The sequence below is a fragment of the Plectropomus leopardus genome, chromosome 13, assembly GCF_026936395.1.
Source record: "Plectropomus leopardus strain MGB_pleo_1.0 chromosome 13, ASM2693639v1, whole genome shotgun sequence".
Taxonomy (NCBI): Eukaryota; Metazoa; Chordata; class Actinopteri; order Perciformes; family Serranidae; genus Plectropomus; species Plectropomus leopardus.
In genome coordinates this window covers 19,773,906-19,796,984 of record NC_142188.1, presented here as the reverse complement: position 1 = coordinate 19,796,984, position 23,079 = coordinate 19,773,906, and the positions used below count along the sequence as shown (strand labels likewise).

Sequence of the window (23,079 nt, the reverse complement as noted above, 5' to 3'; positions counted from 1 at the left end):
CGCTAAAAAAAAAAAAATGGTGCTTGTAATTTTATTTGTTTTTTTGCAAGATATATGCACCAGTGCATGTACACAGCAAAAATTATTTCAAGACCTGCTGTTTTAAATGTAGCAGAATTTAAGAATTTTGTGCAGAATTGGCCTACCTTAAATCTGGATATGAATTCTCTGTAATCTGAGAGAGTCTGGGGAGAAAAATACAGCTTCTTTACATGCACAATACTCACTCAAATGTGGCAGTTGCAGCTGTTGCACATATGCAGGCTTATGTTTGGAGCATTAGCAAGTGTGTGCGTGTGTATGTGTGTGTGCGTCTGTGTTCGTGCTTGTAACTGTGTCCCATTAGCTGTCATTAATGTTTCCGCTTGACTTTCCGGAGTGCCTTTACAGTGATCAGTGTTATGCCTGAGGGAACTTTGCCAGCTTCACCTTTATCCCCCATTTGCTTTCATCAAGGGTCATACAATATTTTAACTTCACACGTCGGGGATTAAGTATTACATCTTCACAACCTGAAACATAATGTTGTAAGTAAAATTAATGAAGAAGACGCCTCTTGATCAATATTGTCCCTCTTCCCTGTAGGCTGTAGGCTGTCTACTTCCTCAGTAGCACTTTGCAGATGTCGTTGTCTTGGTTTCTTCTTTGCCTTGTCTGAAGCCGAGAAAAGCTGTTTTAAAGGCTTGGCAACCTGTTTCAGTTACTGAGTTGTTCCAGTCACATACTTAAGATGCTGCCCTGCCCCTCTGAGCAGACTGACTGTAGAACGCTCACTCACAAAGAATGACAAAAATGCACCTGCAAGTACCCCCCCCAAATCTTATCAACACACTATTGTATTTTTGTTTACCACCTATCTGGATACATTGTTCTCAATGTGCTCATTAACTAGAATGGAAAAAGGTTGCCATATTGAGCTGAGTCATCACTTCAGCGAGCTTCCTTGCATAATAAACCCCTTATGTGTCTTCTGACATGGGAGGAATAATAACATTATAGGTCACTGTAAGATGCAACAGAACATTTTAGCTATTCCATCAGCATTTTCATACTTGATAAATATCTTAACGCTGTCAATGTGAGCATGTGTTAGCATGCTGATTTTAGCATTTAGCTCCTGAGCCTCACAGAGCCACTGGCGCGGCTGTAGACCTTTGCCTATTTAGCAATTAATTTATTCGAGCATTTTCACGCGGGATGCAGTCTAATGAGGCATATTGAGCCAAAATCGACTCAAATAGCTGAAGGGGTATGGGTGATAATGGGGCCAAGCTATTCAATTTAATATGTTTATTTCTGGTTATACATGCACATACTACCTCATACCTAAACAGCGTGCAGGTAGACTGCATTTGTACTTATTTTATTTTATAGTTTAGGGTACATTATTCTCAAATCCATCTTTTGTGTACATACTTATTCTATTACTTACTTATTATTATGTGTACATACCTTATTTCCTCTATGTACATACTTATTTTATTACTTATTTATTGTTATTTCTTATTGTTATTTTCTTTGTTACATTTCACTTTTCTTTTTTCATGCTGCTGTAACATTTGAAATTTCCCCCAATGGGGGATCAATAAAGGAATATTCTATTCTATTCTATTCTATTCTACTCACACATGAGTGACCATAGTCTGGCGAGGTGATATTTGTGCTGAATGTGGGCAGCGCTGGCTGTGATGCACATGTAAAGCTAGATTGCTAGCTAATGTTAGATACCTTGCAAATAAATACCATGAAATATGATGTAATTGGCACCTTTTCCATTTTCTTATGGTCCACGTCTGTCTCCTGACTCAGTGCCAGCTGAACAGTTTCTTTAATGTGGGGCAGTTTGGATTTTTCATGCACAGTATCATACATTATTGGCTTTGTAAACACAGCATCAATCAATGTCTCATCCACGCATACTTCTTTGCTATTGGTTGAGGCCGCGACTTCACTGGTTAAAGATGAGTCCATGCGATGCACAGATGTAAATTCTCTTTGCCGCTGGAGGCAATTGTGTTTTTTTTCGCACCCCATCGCTCACATTAAATGAAAGTAAACAGGAGGTGAATATTAGCCAATGTGACCCTGCCGTTACACTGGAGTTTAATTCATGTATATGTTCTGAACGGTGTGTTGCTGCATTTAGGATTACATTTGCATTGCAATTCCTCTTAATTTAATAATGAATAACTATTCCGTAAATTTATATCTTTGTATTTATTTGTTACATTTTATTTTACAAAGTTCAGAAAGTAATGTTTATGTCAAGGCTGATGTTCTCTTACACAGTGAGGCATACAGTTTATTAATTAAACTCTGGTATTGGATTGGTGCTCTGTATCGCTCTACACCCAGAGCCCAGGTATTGGTATCGAGGCTGAAAAATGCAGATGTGTACATCTCTAATTAGAGATGTACACATTGTTCGTTCACAAACACATTGTTCGTTCTTCCAGTACTTTCAATTGAAAGTACTGGAAGAACGAACAATGTGTTTTGTGTGGTCATCCTGATGAGGCATTACGTAGGTCTTGAGTAAGCTCTTGAGTGCAGCAAACTTTTTTCATTTTGGATATTTGTTATCCTGCCCGTTTGTGAGCAGGATCAGATGTTACATTGCTGTGCAGGAGTCACAAATCACGGTTTCAGTGATTCATATCCTGTCATTGTGTAAAATTTCAGAACTTTGTTATTCTATCATGATATGTTGACTTAGATCAAGTACACTGTGATGTAGATCTGTATTGCAAAATCTGTGCTACTATGCAACAGATGGCCTTGCACTCCAAACAAAGCTGAGGTACACATGCCTTTGCTTTCTGAGCTGGTTGTGACACAAGAGATGTGAACTGAAAGCTGTTTAACAAGAATGTTTAGCGAGTCCTTGTGAGAGGCTGGAAGGTCGACGGCTTTTCAGTTTAGTCTTTATGTCTGTTTTGATTCCCCTCCCATACGAGGTCAAGAGGATTACACTGGCTGGATTTTGATTGCTGGGACTTTTTGACTCTGCTCTGCTCAGAATGTGAGGATATTTTGGGCATCCTGACGTAACAAGACGCGAAAGGGTGTCACCGGCCCCCTGTGCCCGGCAATGAGGGGAAAACTACAATTTATCCGTTCTCCTGTATGAAGAGGCATGCAAAAATCTAGTAATAAAAGTGTGAAGTTTACTGTTTTGCAGCTGGTTGCATTTCCAAAAGTCTGGTTGTGTGTTGTTGCTAGCAGTTTGGCACAATTCATGCAGATGTCCAAAGAGTGTCCTGAATCTCCAGTTTTTGAAATCAGTACTGGCCAAATACATACTACCATCTAATAAACATTACATTTATAAATCACATTCACAAACCAATAAGAAATATCACCAATAAGACTGAGACACAGATTTCAACCCATTTCCACCAAAACATAAAAATCAACTTGACAAATTTAACTCCAGCCACCAGCATTTACTTCATCAGTGATATCTGTTGTATGTAAGGAAATGAAGGACGTCACCTAAGTGGTACAGATTATGTGGCCTGCAGTTGCAGGGGCAGCATGGTTTAGGGTGTTGCTATTTATAGCTCATGCACATGTGCTTTGCTGAGGTCTACAAATAAGTGTCTCTGGAGCTCTGTGCTGTCTGTTTGAATGCTGCGCCGGGCTGACACTGAGTTCAGACTGTAGACAGGACACACAGGCCACCAAACTTTTACTTTTTACAAAAGTGGCTACTGTGTTGTGATTTCCAGTGTTGTCTCTGTCATGGTTAAAGGAAGCAATGTGCTGGAGTGTGCTCATATACCATAAAAACAAAAGACTGAACATCTAATAATAATTACTTAATACTTAATCGCTACCAGTTTAACTTCCTATAATAGTGTACCATATATATTATGTTTATTAAGTGTCATTGCAATGTGAACTTCTGCGATAAACACCTTGTGAAAAACTGTAGTTTTGAACATGTTGATTTTTTGAGTTAGCTTAAAGAGAGTATCAGCAGAAAACTGTACAATGTAATTTTTTCATTGGAGCCTTACGAGTTTAGCTCACTTTGTTTATTAAAAGACTTGGAAATGACGTCCTTACATTTTTCTAACTGAGCAAGCAGTTTGTCGTGTCTTAGCAGCATACTGAGAGCGGCAGAAAGGAAGAATCAAAAACACTCTGAAATGTCTTTATCAAGTTTGTTATTGCAGATCGCATATTTTCGTCATAACGTGCAGCCTTAGTGTAAATCCTCACTTTGTAAGGAGGCTTTAATGGCTAAATTTTCTAGATAGCTATCAAGGTTTAAATGTCAGGAAGTTCAAATGTAACATGAGACAGAGGTGGTTAGTCAGGCTCTCGTGATCCTGCAAACATCAACCCATTAAAGTCAGAGGTCACAAGCTGTTGGTTAACACATTTCTAAATATTCCCAAACATCTGGTGGACATAGATGTGAATTTAAAGTGAGAATAATAATTAAATTACATCATAAGAAAACCTGTGAATTATTTTTAAACACCTTAAGCAATATTGTGAAGCGATCTCAGTAAAATCATGTACTGTTTTTGTAGTAGCTCTAGCTGCCGTCAACTGTCACAATTTGGAGACTTCTCTCATTATAAGCAAACCTTTATAATGAAATAAACACACTGTATGTTTACTGCCATCAACTGTAAGATGATGTGGTAATGTTATTATTAGAAAAAAATTCCCCCGAGTATCACACCGGTGCCAAAACGTTGGTCACTCATTCACTGTTTAATTTTCACCTCAGCAGTTGCTGTTCAGTGACCATGTCTTTCCTCCAGACTGCAGAGACGTCTTTATACAGTAGCTTTTCTGGCGTATGAGAAACTTCCCCCCTCAAACCTAAAAGAATTGAAACAAGACTTTAAATTCCACGTTGTTCAGTTATTATAATGGATGATTTTTTTTATTCAGGTCCTCCTTTGGGATTCATATTTGGTCAACATGTTTTGTTCTAAACCTGCAGTCATCTGTCAGAATTACCTTCACACGGATGTTGCTTTGGCTCCCTGCTGTGTGAAAAATGCATATTATTAGGCAAATGAAAGTGAAACACTGTATGCCTAGATGAATCTGGAAATCTTTTCTACAGCTTTGAGCTCGTCAGTATTTCCAGCACCTGTCAAGATTAAGCCAGGCTGAGCAGTGGTTGTCCCGCATTAAGCATATGAAACAACAAAAAACAAATCAAAAAACAAAAAAACTGAATAATAACAGGATACAGATTTCAGCCTTTCAGTAATAAATGACATGCATTATTAGCTGTAGTAGCACTTTTACATGGTTAAGAAAGAAATATAAGTGAAATGGGTAAAAGGTTTTAAAATTCCAAGTAATATTATATCATTTATTAGCTGTGATAAGTAGGATTAGATTAGTTTAGCTGATAAAGTTATGCAACACTAGGAGAAAGAATGCGTGATCATATTTAAAGGGACATTACGTCATTGTTATTGTTACGAGGACAGAGCTGGTGTGTTTTCTGTCTGATATCTGATCTTTACAACTGCTTTCATGTCATAATCAGATAATGCACCACTACTGTTTTAAAGTTCAATGTCTTTTCGACTGGTATCAAACCACACTTCATGCTCACTTTTCATTCTCGTAAGTTCCTCAAGAGGGCACCATGCTGTTAAAATACTCACCCTCATTTATGGCAAGCACAGGTACAGAAATAACTTGTCTGAAAGCATATTTAAACCTGCTCCCTAATTCTGTTTGCTAGTTTTAAAGCACTTTTAGATGAAGGGCAAAGACAATGGAAACTGTTTTCACACCACCCGACAATGGCTCATGATCTGAGTCTATTAAGTTAGCCTTTTATCTGTATTCTGTGCAATCAGTGAGGTACAGTATTGCTGACCACGTCTGATAGCTGGTTGATGATGTACATTTCAGCTCCCGTCTTTAGCTCTGAGCCAGAGCGTTTCCTGGAAAGCTCAACCAATCTATATTAATGAGTTTCTCAAGAGAGGTTTATATATTATGCAGCAAAGAGCTTAGATATGGGCATTACAAACCGAATTGGTGTCCTACTGCAGGCTGCACTGCTTCATTCCTCTGTGATTCAGCTGCAGAGTCACAGGGACACATCAGCAATGACACAGCACCACTGACAGGCTGCTTCCTTTATATCTCAGCGTTCTTTTGCTGGCGAATGTTGTTTCACACAGACGCTGATGTGACAGGCTGATGTGTAGCTTCTTTTATTTAATGTGTGGCCCCATGTCAGACCTTGATCTAGATGTGTAGATCATCGCACAAAATAATTGTCAGAGCAACCCACTTTACAATTCTCCAAAGCTTTTATACACGCACTATTTTTAGATGAACTAAATGTAAGAATCTGCAGAGAGTACAGTCACAGGGCTCTTAAGGTACCTCCGACACTTTTGCGATGCACATTTCCGGTTTTGTGATAATTCAAAAGCCTATATAAATTTAGAAAGAAAAATGAAAAATGTCAGAAAAAGTCAGATGCATAGAATATAATGTCTATAGAGCCGATACAATGTTATCCGTTCAGTTTTCATACTTTGTGTGAAACTAAGGTTTGCAAGAGGATATTACTGTTGCCTGAAAACTTAGTATGCTTTACTTAAGTCCTGCATCTTGAGACAGGAGCACTTTTATTTTCTATAGCTGTCTTATGAAACTGGTATTCTCTGTAAAATACCAAAAGAAGTACAATCCTACTAAAAACTCTGCGCTGAATAACTTCCATAAAGAAATTGCTCATCCTTTTTTGGTATTTTTCATGCCGCATCATAAAAGGTGTTGATTGTAAATTTGCCTGGATGTGTTGTTTCTGCTGATGTAAACATTGAGGTGAATCTTGGCAGCTGCACAATGCAGTGATGATTTTCTGGAAACCTTAACACCCTTCACAATCAAGGCCTTCAGTTGAACTTATCACTCAAGATATATAAAGATACTTGTGTTAATCATGCGTTGCACGCTGTTATCAGCAGTTATGACACATTGCTCTTAAATTGCAGCTTAGATAAAGTGGCTGTATCCTGCCGTAGTAAGTTTAAACCAATCAGAAAGATGTTAACAAGGAAATTTTCTTCGTTTTCTTTTTTTTTTATATAAGAAACAGATTTTCTGTGGTTTAGAGTGCTGCTGCTAGATAAACACAAAACCGCGTGGAAACTCAAAATAGTCAGTAGTCATGGAAAACCTGACAGGACTCGTTCTGGATGCTTGGTGAGAAAGGGAGTCACTGCTGCCCTAGAGGCTGGAAGGCAGGCAGGCAAGAAGAGGGAGACTGTTGCTGCTTCCTCAGTCGCTTATCCACATGGCATCCGTCTACGATCCTCTCTACAGCCCGCAGGAGCTGGTGCAGAGGATGAAGTACCTGCTTCAGGCTGAGAGGGAGCATAGAGCTCACCTGGTAACTCTAATGTGCTGCATGGGTCAGTATGTTATTGCTTCGTCTTGTCATTTCCTTGGAAGGATAGTCGTGTCTGTGCTCGCTCATTTTTAATTGTAGGCAAGATATCCTTGAGCAAAACGTGTTTACTAACTGAGGATTATTAAAGGGAGGAGGTTATCTGTGTTGTCTGTGCTGTGGTCAAAGTTCAGGAAAATACCGATGTTCCACCATGTTGTTGTCATTAACAGTGGAGTAAATGTGTCGTAGCCGGCAGATCGCTGTTAATGTTGTTGATTGTGCATGCGAGATTTTTGGTTGTGTCATGGAGACTGGAAGACGTGGAAGCAGTGAAATGAGTCACAACTGTGGTGACTGGACTGAATCCTGCTCTGCTCTGTCACTGGATAGAGGCCAAACTTAAGGAAGAATACAGCAAGGAAAATTACAAATTGCTCACAGTGTTGGCAAGAAAATATAATAACACAAGTGTAGTTTTTCATTTGCTTATTATACTGTTGTTACTGATAGAAAGGTGTTAATTTTAAGAAAATGTGTAACATCAGTTTCCTTTTCCTTTTAATTGCATCCATTTGTGTCCTGGTCTTACATAAGTCACTGGCTGCAGGAAGTCTACAGCTCTACAGTTACGGTGAAAAAAACCATAATGTGGTGAAAAGCATGCAAGAGAGAGTGATGTCTTTTCAGCCGCTGGGAAATGACGTCTTTACTTTTAGCCACTGGGACTTGTGGTCTTCACATATACTTACTTTTCTGCATCCCTTTCAGTGAAACTATAAATCCCAAAATAACATTGCCCATAGGGTTGGGAGATTCAGAGAAAGTCAAATATTACAATATTTTTTGACAAAATACCTCTTTTTCAATATTACGACGACATTGTTGGGTTGTCTAATGGTGCTCTTTGCAATGAAAAACATTGACCATCATTTTGTGTTTTATTTTGAAAAAAGTTTTTGGTACATGCACTGTTAAGGCACTGGTACTGTTTAAAAGTATTGTTTGCAAACAATACCAAACCCTATCCATATTATATCACACTTTTTATGGTTTTTTTTCCAGGTGGTTGAATTATATCGACCATTTATCAAACATTTGTTGTGTTCCTATTGAGGAAAATTACATAGAGTTATTTGTTATTGTTTCATTGCTCAGCCCTAATTGCACATTGACTTTGTGCAACATGAAGCAAAACACAACGCTGCAAAAACGAACTGCTAAATGCTTCAAACCTTAGGTGAGAAGAACTGAATTGTTGATCCATTAGAAATAACTGCAGTTCTTCTTTCATCTCTGTTCTCAGTTACCACCAAACATAATAGGTTACATAACAGGCTTATAAGAAGTGGATTTAGGTTCTCTAATAACAGCCTTCTTCAAACGAGATTTGTGTTGCCCAAACACCTCTTCACTGATTGCTTTATGATGAAAACATTCATTGGATTTCTTTTTTCTCTTCCTCAGATGAAAGGGACAGAGTGCAGAAAAAGACGTTTACAAAATGGATAAACCAGCATTTGCTGAAGGTAAGAACAAATGCGTAATCATTGATTACCATTTTCCCCCATTCTGTTACCATGTTCAATTTTTCATTTCTGTATGTGTGCCATGTGTTCTTATGGGAACTATGTTTGTTAATTCAGAAGTAAAACCTAAATAATGGTTAAAATTCCAATATTTTTTTCCACAGCAATCAGCAAACCATTTTCCTCTAACATAAACAACCCATTAGAGAAGTATTGACAGTGATGATAATTACCGCTCCCTCTGTTAAGTCCCAACATGCTAACATTCCTCCCCAGATATTATTAAAGCTTACTAAAAGTCGTTTAGTGTGACATGTGCTGTGAGGCTGCAGAAACAGGTTGTCTTTGTTGCCAGGAATTTGAATCGCTTACTGTGGCACTTCATGTGTGTGTGTGGAATCCAATGCAACACTTAGCTGATAGACAAGCACTGGCAAGTCTCATCTGATGTGTCTTTGTCAAAATGAATCACTGATCGGGAATCATGCGTAATGTTACACCTTGTAGGATTCATTGTATCAGTGGTGCATTAATCACAGCAGTGATTCATGTAACTGTAAAAATCACACCCAAGTCTGTCATGTAAGGCATCAACATGTACTTGTACATGATGTAGATATTAAGGTCATAATTAACTTCATGAACTTAATTATTGTTTAAGAGCATAAAAAGACATGAGACAGAGTGAGCTGCTCATTAGTACTGATATAGATGCGTTAGTTGATGTCATGAGTCCTGCACGTTGGATCTCTTCCAGGGAGCAAGTGGCTTGGCAGATAAGAAGCAACAGCTGAGAATATGGCCAAGAGACATTTTAAGATCCAGAAATTCCCAAACTTAAATAAAATCAGTGACCAAAATGAGCAACAGAAGCAGTGATAGAATTTGAGTCGTTTTTGCACTTACTCAGCAAGGAGAGTTCTGAGGAAGTCCAGTCTTGCAAATGCAACATGATGTGACCTCCAAAAATCACATAAACTATATATATAACTTCAAGCAAGACTATCTAGTCTACGCATTTTAATTTCCATACCATATTGACATGAGTAGAAGTTCACTGTATGCTCTGAAAAATAGACAGCAGTGGTGTGCGGCACATGCAGTGTTTAGCCACGTTAACAGTGTGTATCTAGTTATGGCAGTGATGGTCAGTATTCAGTGATCGTTTTGTGAGGTCACATATACAATCCAGCTTTCCCAGTATCGCATGAATTTATCAGTTCATAAATTTAATAAAAAATTCATTCTTTTCATCCCTAGAGTAGATCAGATTTCATCCTTAATAGATCCCTAGAATAGTAGTAACAACATCTTTGTTGGAGGTTCGGCCTGTAACGATTTTCGTGGTACAGCTTTCTTGCTGGCAGCTAATGTCTTTAGTATGCATCTTGGGCTTGTGTGACCTCCTGCTCAAACCCTTGCCTTTCTTTCTCAAAGTGCAAAAAAAAATGCCACTATCTCAACAGACTCAAGCTATTACAGGACACTCTGGGCCACTCTTTTCTCCTCCTAACCATGTGGCATTTATAGTTTTGCTCCTGAGGGGGTTTTTGTGTTCTTTTATTGTCACCTTTAAGTGTGGTGTGGGCAATAAACCTGTCCTGAAGGATCAATTTAAGGGTCAATCTTTATGGAAGACGGTACGTCCTCTGGAACAGTGCTGATTGCTGCTTTTATGCTCCTTGGTGTGTTTTTTTTTTTAACAGGAATGTATTTTATACTTTCCACTAAGAGAATCCTTAGAGGGATGCATGAGGCCCTTGTGAGCTTCTTGTGTCTTCTCTGCCTGAAGGAAGTACCTGTGACAGCTCACATTATTTCACATTATGTAAACTTTGTCACAATAGACCTTTTTTTAACAGCCAACATTTTGGCTGATCATAGTAGGAAAAACACAGCTGTTACTAATGTTGTATTCAAGAGTACCAGTGAGAGTGAGCCAGCATGCACAATACCAGGACCCTGAAATCAAAGCAGCTAAATGGAGTTCATTCACTGTTATTTTCATTATTTACACCTGTACTTTTCCTACTGTGACATGTCAAAATGTCTTCTGTGAAAAGGCCTATCAGAAGAATGAAAGAAATAATGTCTTTATCTCTGCAATAAAACATGACACATACAATGAAGGTGCAAAGACTAACGGCCACATGTGTGTGTAGACAATACTGTGGTTGTTTGAACCTGTTGTACTTAAGTTTATGGTTTAATTTGAATATTTGCATTTTATCTCTTGTTGACAACCAGATTTCAGGCCTCTCTTTAACTTATTGAATGTTAGTTTTCAGGAAATATCAGAGGTGCTGAGTAATAGTTTGGGATCTGCATTGTTGACCCAATAACACAAGGGTGCAAGTCTATTTTGGCTCCACAGCTGTGGCCACTATCTGGGATTACAGTGCTGAAAGCCCTGTGTGAAAGCGGGTCAGCGGGCAGCAGGGTGATTTCAGAGGCACGGTATTTAGGACAGGAAGGAGAGATGGGCCTGCTGGAAGGAGAAAGCCTGGTACCGGAGTTGTTAAGTGCCTCCCTCAAGTGCTTAGATAAGGTGTCACATTGATATCCTGTGTGTATAATGTCACATTAATTCAATTTATTGGGGATTGTTGTGTCTGACAGTGCTTTTTGGCTGTCCTGAAATCAGTGTAAAGCATGGCTTCTAAAACTGGACTTAAACTGAAACTGACCACAGAAATGATTGGGAGGGAAACATAGGCAGTAAGTTTAGTTTTGCCATGTCAACTATTCAGTCAGAAATTTCAAAGCAATGCAAATAAATGTGCATGAACAGTAATTGCATAACTATGAACAGTCTTTTGTGAACAGTTTTGTTAAATATTTACCCACATTTTGCTTTTTTTTCCTCTTGCCCGTAGGTACGAAAGCATATAAATGACCTGTATGAAGACTTACGAGATGGACATAACCTGATCTCGCTGCTGGAGGTTTTGTCAGGAGACACATTGGTGAGTTAATGTTTTTCTGTTCTCTTAATTCTCACAGTCAGTGTTTCTGAAAGAGATATGATCTCAAAACAAAGTTATGAAACACTGATGATGTTTTTGTACATGTGGATATGTTTCATAATCAGTCTCATGATATCACAAAACATTTAGACTGTAATTACACACCAATGAGGAGAGTGAGAAATCTATTCCTCTCACCGTGGAGCAACCTTTGCATGACTGATGCACTCGCTCTTTCTCCCTCTCACTTACGTAACTGATGGCAGGAGGGAATCCTGGGATTTGATGGTCTGTAATCAGATCTGCTGCGGTTTTGCATCCACCAAACCCCACTCAGTGAAATCACATTTTTTGTCAGTTTTATGTTAGTTTTCGAACATATCAAAAAGACTGGGATTTCTATGAAATTGATTTGCTCATTATCGTGATTAGTTATGTTGTGCTGTTACATGTAAGTAATATGAATTAGGGTGGTACAGTATGCTTTGCTTTACATATGGTTTTAAATACACTGAGAGACGGGGCGTTTTGTGCCACAGTAGCAGTAGTATTGCTCAAATAGTAACATTTTTGAGTTGTATATAAAGAAAGGTTGTTGTTTTCAGTCAACAAAACGTCAACCAAAAGCTAGCAAGAAGCAAAACTAGCTGTCTTGTGCCCACTTGAGTTTCAGCCGAGCTCTTGGCAGTTTATTCATTAACAAAATTTAACTTGCTAACTAGCTTTTTTAACGCACTAACTGCCAAAGGCTACCTTTACTCTGTATTCCTTATTTGAATCCCCGTTGCCAAAGCAAGAGCTAACCAGAACATTTGAGCTTGGAAAGAGGAATACAGTGGTAAATGACGTCAGAAGCTGCGGTAAAACCCAAAAGCACAGCTCCAAATAGTTTCATCTATGTTAGAGAAAGTTAAATAAACTAGAAGCATAAAAAAACCATACAGGCTACATGCATCCAGTATGTATGTAGACACAGCATCAATGTATCAGCTTGTACATGAAATTGTAAATCAAATTTTGACTTGCTATTTGTTTCTTGTGCTTGTTTCCACTGGAGAAATGAATTGAAATAGCACAATTGCATAAGAAGTTAATCAACCTTTTGTAAGTAAAATTCCTCTAGGTCCTCTGCGGTGCACAACTGTGCCTGAATTCTGTCACGAGATAAACACTGCTGCACTTCCGTGCATAAAATTCATGTCATGTCTTTTTGAGAACGCCCTTTTGCGAGTTTTAACACTCAAAAGAAAAACATTAGTGCATCTGACACATAGCCAACGTGAAAATTTGACATTGTTTATATATATATATATATAACTGCATTGTCATGAAGTTATATTATAATCATGAGCAGTGTTTCTTATCAGTGCAGGAAGTTGTGCTGTTATGGTGTTTAAAACACAGCCGGGGTGATCACTGCAACAGTTACTCTGTCAAAACTAGAACCTGTTTGTTTTCAAAATTTTTGAGATGCTAAGTAACCAAAAAAAATTGCAAATATGAAAGTGAAAATTTACTTTTTCAGTGTTAAACCAGGTGCCCAGAAGGTTACTTTCAGCTGTTATTCAACCAAGAATTAAAATGAGGATTGTGGAAATTGTGCTTAATCTTGTAATCTTGTATAATCTAATTTTGTTTGTCGAAAATGTAGAAATAAACTACTCAAATTTGTTTTATTTAATGGTAAAATATGGCAACAGTGGCTTCTTGAAGGCACATATTTTCTGCAAACTGAAATGCAAAAGTGCAAGGTTTAAATGAAGAGAAAGGATTTTTTTAGGATCCTCATCTCCCTGGGGTCGTGCAGTACCTGCACAGTGTAGCTGTTGAACTTTGGCCTAAGACAGTAGCTCCTGAGCTGCTGCATGTTATCAGCAGGCTATTTGCAGTATATTTTCATTCTCTGTTAACATGCCATTCTTTCACCTTATATTGAAGTATTTTGATAACAGTCTGTGCAGTCCTTGGTTCTTTAAAGCAAAACTTCACCCCAGATGACCATTTGTATATCAATCACTTAATCTGTGTTACATAGAGATCTTGAAGAAAACATTGATTTCTCACCTTGTGTGTAAGAAGAATCTAAAAGCAGAGAAAACTGAACGGAAAGTGAAGCTCAACTAAATGCTCTTTGAAACCAGACTTAATTGACAAAAACAGTAGCTGCTGATTTACAGTTGCCTTGATTGGTTGGTTGCGTTATTGTGTGACTTTGCTGTTTTATAGGGTTAGTTTGGATTTACCAAAGTCACACAACAACACAAACTAACTAATAGATCGAGGCAGCAGACCAGCAGCTCCTGTGTTTAGTGAGGTAAAAAAAAAATCCATTTTTTTCAATAGTAGTCTGGCTTTGCAGAGAAGTACATAGCAAACAACTGGATAAACAAGACTGGGAATATATTGCACATGTTGTGTGAGCACTTGTAAATGGACATTTTTAGCCCCTACAATTTTTCAAGAATTTTCTCCATTTTTGTACTCTCCGTTCACCAGAGGCATGTGAGAAAAAGAAAGGTTTCTTTGTGAATTTAGTGAACGCAGGCTGAGTAATTGATTTACAAATGGTCATTTGGGGGGTGAAGTATTCCCTTAATGTTATCATGCTGTGATGTCCCTTACTGTATATAAACTGCATGTATTCCTGTGCAAGGAGCCCCAGCAGTTACTCCCTTCTTCAGTGTGACTAACTTTCATCCTCTAAGAAACTGTCTGTTTTCTGTTTACATCCTGTTTCCCCCTCTACTTTCCTCCTCTTCTGTTCTCCTCTCTTTCACTGGTTTCTGTCCATTGTCTAACTTCCCTTTTGATTTGGCCGCCGTGTGTGTCCATGTCTTCCTTTCTCCCCCCCCATGTGTCGCCTTTTCGGTGATAAGCCGAGGGAGCGTGATTTTCTGAAGACATTGCGGTTGGTGAGTGGGACAGAAGCATGTGCAGTTGAGCAGCATGAGGACACGGTGGATGATGATAAGGGGGTACGTGTGGCTCACCCCTCCACCCCCGTTTAACAAACTAATTCAGAGTCATGCTGTGGCCAGTTAACAGGAGTGTAGAAACAATCCCATTGTATGATTTGTCTTTTTGTATTTACATAGTTGATTTAGCTGATATTGTAGTGCTTCTATATGCTTACAGAGTTTCTCCTTTTCCCAATTTTGCCAAATTTGTGATTTCTAAATTTTATAATGCTGCTTTTTTTGATCAGGAGAATCCTTATTTACATGACCAGATGATACCGATGACGCAGAGGAATGTGCACATGATCTAAAGACCCAGGCATCCTTATGCTCACATTGAGAACATGCATCAACAATAAATTTGGCACACTGACCTTGCAGAGGCATTAAAAAGATGCAATAAATGATAAAGAAAATTGCCCATAAAGCTTGGGTCTTTAAATCCATCTCACTAGCTTTGCCCATCATTGAGCCATAAAATCAAAGCGCTCCAAACCTTCGTGAGCATCAGGACATTTTTCATCTGCTGCTTTGGGGGTATTTTGACGCCTCAAGAGGGATTCACAAGTGTATGAGATTCATTGAATGAAAGCTGCGGCAGACGGGTTCATTAAATATTGTGGCTTTGTTATTGAGATGAGCGGGACTCTTCTCTCAGCTATTGTCAACTTAGAAATATGGCTGAATGCAGCACAAGTCCTCTGCTGCTGCTGCATCCTGGCTTCAACGCATTTTCCATTTCATTACCTCACGCTGTGGCCCCGACTGTCCACGTGCATTTGCCACTTGAGATTGGATACTTGCTCGAACAATGCAGCATCATTTTGAAAAGTTACATTTAGTTTCTAAAGTACCGCATTAATATTCTTTTTTGTACACTTTAGCCGTTAGAGTGTGTTAAAAAGTGGGGTTGCTTGGTTTGCTATTACACGTTAAAAGCACATTTTTAGGAATGCAAATGGTGGAAAATGTTCTATATATGCACAGATTTTGAGTAGGCCTGCAAAAATGGCTGCTCTCGTTGTGGGTAGAGTTTATGTGTGTCTTTACCTCACCAGATAAGTGGGTAAGCATGTCCTGTGTCCACCATGTTACTAATCATTTTTTCTAAAGTTGTCCTCTTATACTGAGAAAACTAGATTACCATACAGGTCCCTTTTTCCCTCTTTATGTCCACAGCCTCGGGAGAGAGGGAGGATGCGCTTCCACAGGCTCCAGAATGTACAAATAGCACTGGATTATTTAAAGAGGCGGCAGGTAAGCATTAATCCATACACACTCTCAAACTCTTGTTCCGTCACACTTTTGATTGTAATACATTCAAGCTAACATTGTTATAAACACGGTTCAAAAGCAGTGCTTTTTTTCACTTGCATGGTAGGTCAGAAATCTACTTGCCCAAAGTCATTTTTACTAGCCCCTTCACAAATTGTTTCATTGATTAGCAGTTATTAAATGGATAATAAAATAAAACAACAAGGACTGAATTTAAATGTTGTGTTCGGAAACTTGGCATGCCCCTGTTTTATCGTCCTTGCTGTTAAAGTTGCTGCAGTTTGCACAATACATAGCTGATGTTTTCCCCATATCCTCAAACATTCATCCAATTCATCTCCTGTTTCCAGGATCATTGAAATACTTGCTTGAGTTTTAGCTCATAAGAGTCGCTAGACTGACTTGCCCATTGTGTTATTTTACTTGCGACAGGCATCAGACAAACCTTATTGTTGAACCCTGACCCTTTTAAAGTGTAGACCACTGGTTCCCAACCTAGGGGTCCAGACCCCCACTAGGAGTCGCCAGAGCTTCACAAGGGGTGAAGAGGCCCTGATTTCTTGGAGTGTGAGGGATTGTTATTTTAAAGATACAAAGTTGATACGGCCATAAACTTGATAAAAATCTCACAGGATATATTTGCAGATTCCTCACAATTACTGTCACACCCTACACTAGAAAAATAAACAGTTTAAAACAATCAAAAAAGAAGCCTTTTAAAAAATAGATTACACAGACGGAGAATTGAAAAAGTTGTTCTTAAAAACATCTGGAAAACTAATTTCTAGTATAATATTCACAGGAAATAATTTGCTTGAAATCCATCCATATCACTTTTTTTTCCCAAAAACTTCCTGCAGTTATTGTATTCACTATTTTCATTAATTGTACAGATTATTAGTTTTCCTGCACTGTTATTGGCATGCATTGAATATATTATGAAATAGTCATAAACCATGTCACATAGTCAGGTGTTGTCAGTTTACTCAATGATAAAAAAGGGGTCCCCCTGTGGAAAAATGTTTGAAGCCACTGAGACTGCTGGTTTAAGAAATTTTAAGTCAGCCTGCAGTCAGAGTTCCCTACATTATACAGTGATGTAATAACAAAAACGAAAATGAAATGTTGGTGTTTTCCTGTCCTCTCACTGATTTATATAAGCAACTGAAAGTCCACATAATTAGGAGTTTCACACTTTAATGCAATATAGCAGCTGAATTGCAAATTTGAATGTATTAGTTAATGTGTGCAGCTACAACATGTCTTGGGAGTTGCATCATATTATGAGAGATTTGTTCACTGGCAACCACTAACACAGACAAATGCAAACAAAGGCACACATGTAATTGAACTGGGAATGCAAGTGGCACACTGTGTCTGAGTGTCTGGGCTCAGACACACAGTGCCACATTGTGTGGGACAGCCTCGTTCAGTGGTGATTACCTCCACACTGCCGGTTCTCCAGCATCACACACTGTTGGACTCGAGCCATTTTCCATCTTTCATGGGGAAAATTATAATTTAGTTCCCACAAATAGTCATGGCAGCATTTAAGGAGTGCTGACTACAAATCCCATCAGTGTGGTTTTCGGGGAGCTTTGATTGCCCTCCCCTCCCCCACAGCTCAGGATGTGATGAAGAACACAGCCTGGCTGAGCCGTAGCCAGATGTGACGTAAGGCTTGAGACAAAGGAATCATAGATGGTCACAAATGAGTTGCTCTTTTGTTTTAGATGTAGCACATACCACACACATCCATGAATCCTCTGCAGTCATTAAATGTAATATAACTCCTTAGACTCCCTTAAATCTCCCCCTGCAGCTTATTGATTACAGTTATTACAGATGATCAGGCTGCCATCGGAGGGATAAATGAGGTGCTCAATAATAGAAGACTGTGTTCACACTCTGCTCTCTGATTCATGTTTGCTTATGAATTCACTGAGTGCACATTATTTTTCACTCTGATATGTGGAAGATAACATTGTCCTAGCAGGTTTATAGCATTTAATTAGTAGCAATCATTCATCCTCTCTGTCACCTCACACTGGTATGTTTACGGTAACAGTGTTCACCACACAATATAATGACTATTGTGCCACCTTGTGGTGCTTGTTAAACAACAGGCAAATGAGCCAAAATACACAAACCACAGCTATCTTGTTCTTGATCTGAATGAATGTCAAAGAATGTAAAATGTGAAGGACATAATTTAGAAACTCAAGCGTGAATTTGCAATATGTTAATTGTGTGTTTCCTGTCGTCAGGTTAAACTTGTGAATATCAGGAATGACGACATCACAGATGGCAATCCAAAACTGACCCTGGGATTGATCTGGACCATAATTCTGCACTTTCAGGTCAGTGTTGTTATCTCAAGCTCCACTTTTAATTGCCAGTATATTAAGATGATTTACTACCCAGATACTGGATTTTTGCTTACTTTTGTTTTCTTGTTTTGTATGTAAGTGATGAGTTTATAATAATAAGGACGGTTGATTTTAAACCGTCTCTCTACATCCCATGTGATGTCGATATGTTACATATTTGGACACAGAGGATTTTCAACATTTACCTTTGTCTTTGATGAGAATAAAAATGTTTCATTGCAGCAGAAATGCTGCCATGTTTTGGGATTGAGTTACATAATGGCGTGTCAGATGCCCTCCAGATTAATGCTTTTATAATAGGTTCACGCAGGTGTCAAAGCTGTGCTGCATACATTATGCTGAATGTTGTGATTGCTGTGTGGGATATATGATGTCAGAGTTTGTTAACTTACGTTGGATTCAGCAATAATGTAATTTGATAAGGTAACATCAGGTAGCTCCAATAGCTGGTATGCACGTTATAATGAGACTGCGTTCTAAATCACATACCATATGAGGAAGAGGATCAAAGTTCAAGGTGCAATGTTTTGACATGTGTCTGTTAGGGCAGCTGCAGTACATACTAAAAGTAAAAGTAAGCGATTTGGAAAGCAGCTTATTTTTTTGCATATAGTGGGAAATGGCTTTAAAGTACCTTTGTTATGTCTGTGCAATCCACAAAAATCTGTATTTCCCAGAATCTGCTGTCTTTTTAGAGGATTTAGGATCTGTGGCATTACCTTGCGGCACAAATCAGTCAGACTAAGCTTTGCAGTTTGGAGAGCTGGGATGGTTTTGCGTGCCCTAGGCTATGTTTTTATTTCCCCCTGAATGTTCTCAAAAATATCCTCTAGAGGAATATTTTTCATTTTATAGCTGGCATGACACAAATCATGTCAAGTGGGTTAGTGTGTGTGCATGCCAGGAGTATCCAGGTGTCGACCAAAGCTTCTATCCAAAATCCAGAAACCTCATCCTTGAACTACTTCTCACTGACTCTCTCTCTTCCCTTCTCTCTGACTGTCTTGCATTGGATTATTAATATCTCTGGCACATGCCACATGACTGAACGGTTGGATAGGGACAGTAATATTGCACTGGTCTCTCACGCTTGCAGCTTTAATTGAGATATTGCTGACTTACTCTGTGATATTAGAACACGAATGCATCTGCCTGAATAACGCCCTCAATAGGATAATTTGGGATGAAGTAGTTAAAATAATTTTGCCTGGACTCGCTGACAGGTAGCGTCTGTGATGATGCCAACACCTGCTACTGTCAGTCTCACGCAAGCCCTTGAGCAGGGCAATGGGCCTGTTTCTTCTTGATTCAGGGGGCAGGAGAAAATGTTGTGCTTTAGTCACAGAATACACATTTTGATTTATTATATAAGCACAGCTGACAGCAGATTGACATGTTTGGAATGTTTTTATGTTACATGTTTTGATATGACTGACTAAATGATCCAGGATCAGTTCCTGTGTAAAGGACTGGGGTTGCTTTGAGGACATATTTCACAGGCTTTTGTTACTGCTGCAGGCTACGTTTTTTTTGTATATATTAGAGAGAGTACTGACAGGGTGTGTGTTATGTTATGCTATGTTATGTTTGACCTCAATTCTCTGCCTCATAGCAGTTGAGGTAACTTGGTGTTTTTTTTTTTTAACCTGGACACTCTTTTTCCAAGTTGCTGTGTCTAAGTTTCTGACTTTAAATTTGGTTCAGTAGTGAGAGCCTGCGATGTAACCGCTTGGGGTAATTATGCACCATCAGTTTAATCTACCACTAAAAATGCTTGTTTTTTCAAATGACAGTTGCAATTGTTTTACATGTGTGACAAGATTATAAAAATAAGACCTTTTTTTTAAGAGTAAGATCCTTTTTGTTTAAACAGAAACAGGGCCAAAATCACAGTCGCCAAACTCACCAGACTCCATTTAAATAAACAGTCATTTTAAATTGTAAAAAACCTTTAATTCAAGGTCAACAGAGACAAAATGAAATGCAAAAAAGCCACCATGGGCCGTTTTTCCACCCTTCCAAAAATCACTTACTCTGGTTTGGTTGAAATAAACCCTTAATTCACTCATTTAGATGTAAAAATATGCTGGCTCTGTACACGCTGAAATTACTGTTTATTTAAAGAGAGTTTGGTGGATTTGGCAATAGCGAATTCGGGGCTATTTCTGGTAAAGAAAAAAAAAAGATCTCTGTAGGAATCCTTTTTATAATGTTGTCAGACACTTACAATAACAATCTAAGCCCGTCAGAGACAAAAACAAGCACTTTTAGTGGACATAAATTGTTGGTCCATAAATGCCCCAAATTATGACATATCAGCGTTTGTTGCCCGCTGTGGCTCTCTCTCTTAATACTGGACCAGGTTCAAAAAATGTTATCTTTATTAGTCACTTGGACACGAAAACATGGGGTACAGGGACGAAAAAATACCAAAGTTACTCTTTAAGGGGTTTCAGTTGCTATCTATTGTATGTCGGTACAGATAAGAAGTATATTTCATTACACAAAGCTGCCACGATTCTTCACAATAGTGACCTCTCCACATTTCCACATGGAACCTGTGCTGACAACAATAATGTTTATTTTAGTGTATATGGTGACAATGCACCAAAGTGGCAGTACGCTGTGGTCAGGGCTTTCAGTTCTTGTTTGTCTTGTTTGTTTGTTTTGCCCTGATTGACTGTTGCTGTCTGTGTGATGTCTCCTGTTGTGTACACAAACACATAATCATGATTCACTGAATTCACTCATTCACTGTTGAAAAAGCAACATTGTCGCTGGAGCCCTGTGCAAAGTAAGGCTGTATAAATCACGTTTAAAAAGCATTATAATCTAATGCTGGCTGTATTTGATAGTTTGGCGATAGGTTTCAGTGTGAGTAATGAGTACACTGTAGTTTGACCTGTGTTGGCGTTCAGGTGACTTTGACCTTCGGGGAAACTTCACTGGCGTTCAGATATTGCAGTCTGACAGTGGTGCAGTGTTATTTTTAGTTGAGCTGTGTGGTGGCATGTTATTTACACTTTTTTCTCTCTTTGTTAAAAGAATTGATAAGATTCCTCTACAGTAGACTTGTGCCACACGTCAGGCAATGTTGTATTGTGATGGTTTTATGTGATGAATCACTTCCTGGTCAGAGCGTTTGCCCCGTTGTGAACTGCCGTGTTGGTGATCTATCCAGATAATAGTGTTTGTTTAAACCATTGGACTCAAGCCCCACCTCTGGCTCCAGCATTGTACGTAGCTTGATTAATAGACAAAGTGAAAGCACTTTGTTTTCCAGCTCGGATTTGCCCCTGCTCCTGCCGCTCTCGTTGACCCACGCTGTTCTGTTTTTCAAAGCCTTTTCTGAGCGGCTGGAACTCTGTCTGGTTCCCGCAGCCAAACTTGCTGAGCCAAAATTTCTCACAGCATAATAGGTGGTCATCAGCTGTCATCCAAATGCGGTTTGTCCTCCCCTCCACCTCTCATTACAGACACAAATATTAGGAAACCTAAGAGGCGGCCGCGACATGCATGTGTTTACTGTGTAGACGGCTTGCCTGAACAAAACAGGTCTGTCCACAAGTCTGCCATTCTTGCTCCACTGAAAACTATAAGCACACGGGCCATGTCTGTGTGTGCATTTATGGTGTTTGTGGATTAGCAGAGCCGGGGAAATGTTTCAAAGGTCAGAAAGGATTCCAGTGTCAGAGGAGAGACGCAAGAGAGAGCACGCAGGCAAGAGAGAGAGAGAGAGAGGTGCTGACCAGTTCTCTGCTGTGAGTCAACGAAAGGAAAGAGTCAACTGAGTGGAGCGAGCTTTCTGTCTGGCTGCCGGCTTGTCTGTCACTGTTTATTGTGTGCTAGTCACACAGCAGGAAAATGGCTTTCTGTCAATGGGATCGTGGCTCTTCAGATCAAGTGGAGCTCACTGGATACTTTGCCTGAAAACCAGCTCACTTTTGAGAGTTTGGCACTGTCAATGGGTAACAGACTGTATGACTGCCAGCCATGGGAAACATCTGTGGTTGCGTTCGAGGCCCTAAAGAGGAATGCTATGTCGACCCCAAGAAAGCGCCACTGAGCCTTGAATCTAAAGATCGCAAAGGTCGCCGCTATTTTCAGAGGAAGAAGAGGAAATCCGGGGACTTTCAGCCTGCTGGATCTCTTAGGAATCCTGGAAGTGACAGTATTATAACCGAGGCTATCTGCAGTCATGCAGAGCCTCAAAGTGCCCCAAAGGAGGACGCAGAGGAGTCCCAAGTAGAGCTGGATAAACCATCAGAGGTGGAGAAACATCTATCTAGGCAAGAAAGCATCAGCAAAGGTGTCTATGTTGGAGAAGTACCAGTTTTAATCCTCAGAGATCCCTCTAATCAATCCAGCAGGAGGTTAGTTTTCAGGTCGGGGAGGTTTTCCGCAGAGCAGACTGACGATGACAGAAACAGGTCCAGTGTAGAGAAGCTTCGCTGTATTAACACAACTTCCAGAGGCGTCTCAGCGAAGGACGGTCTGCTTGTGAAGAAGCTGCTGCAGCGCCAGTTGAGGAGGGCTGTTAGCTTTGGAGCAGTGGAGCATATGCTG

The 23,079-nt window shown here is 39.3% G+C and overlaps 1 protein-coding gene across 6 annotated transcripts in view; it reads left to right on the top strand.

The window, feature by feature from the left end:
- Positions 1–23,079, top strand: part of dst (dystonin) — a 129,205-nt gene that overhangs the window by 18,890 nt on the left and 87,236 nt on the right. For 3 of the 6 annotated variants that reach the window (XM_088086183.1, XM_088086188.1, XM_088086185.1), the window contains 5 exons: positions 8,864–8,925; positions 11,802–11,891; positions 14,768–14,866; positions 16,028–16,105; positions 18,391–18,483. In XM_088086183.1, coding sequence (XP_087942309.1) covers positions 8,864–8,925; positions 11,802–11,891; positions 14,768–14,866; positions 16,028–16,105; positions 18,391–18,483 — 422 coding nt within the window. The remainder of the gene's footprint in view (positions 1–8,863; positions 8,926–11,801; positions 11,892–14,767; positions 14,867–16,027; positions 16,106–18,390; positions 18,484–23,079) is intronic. The other 3 variants (XM_088086187.1, XM_088086189.1, XM_088086186.1) reach the window with 1 other exon arrangement.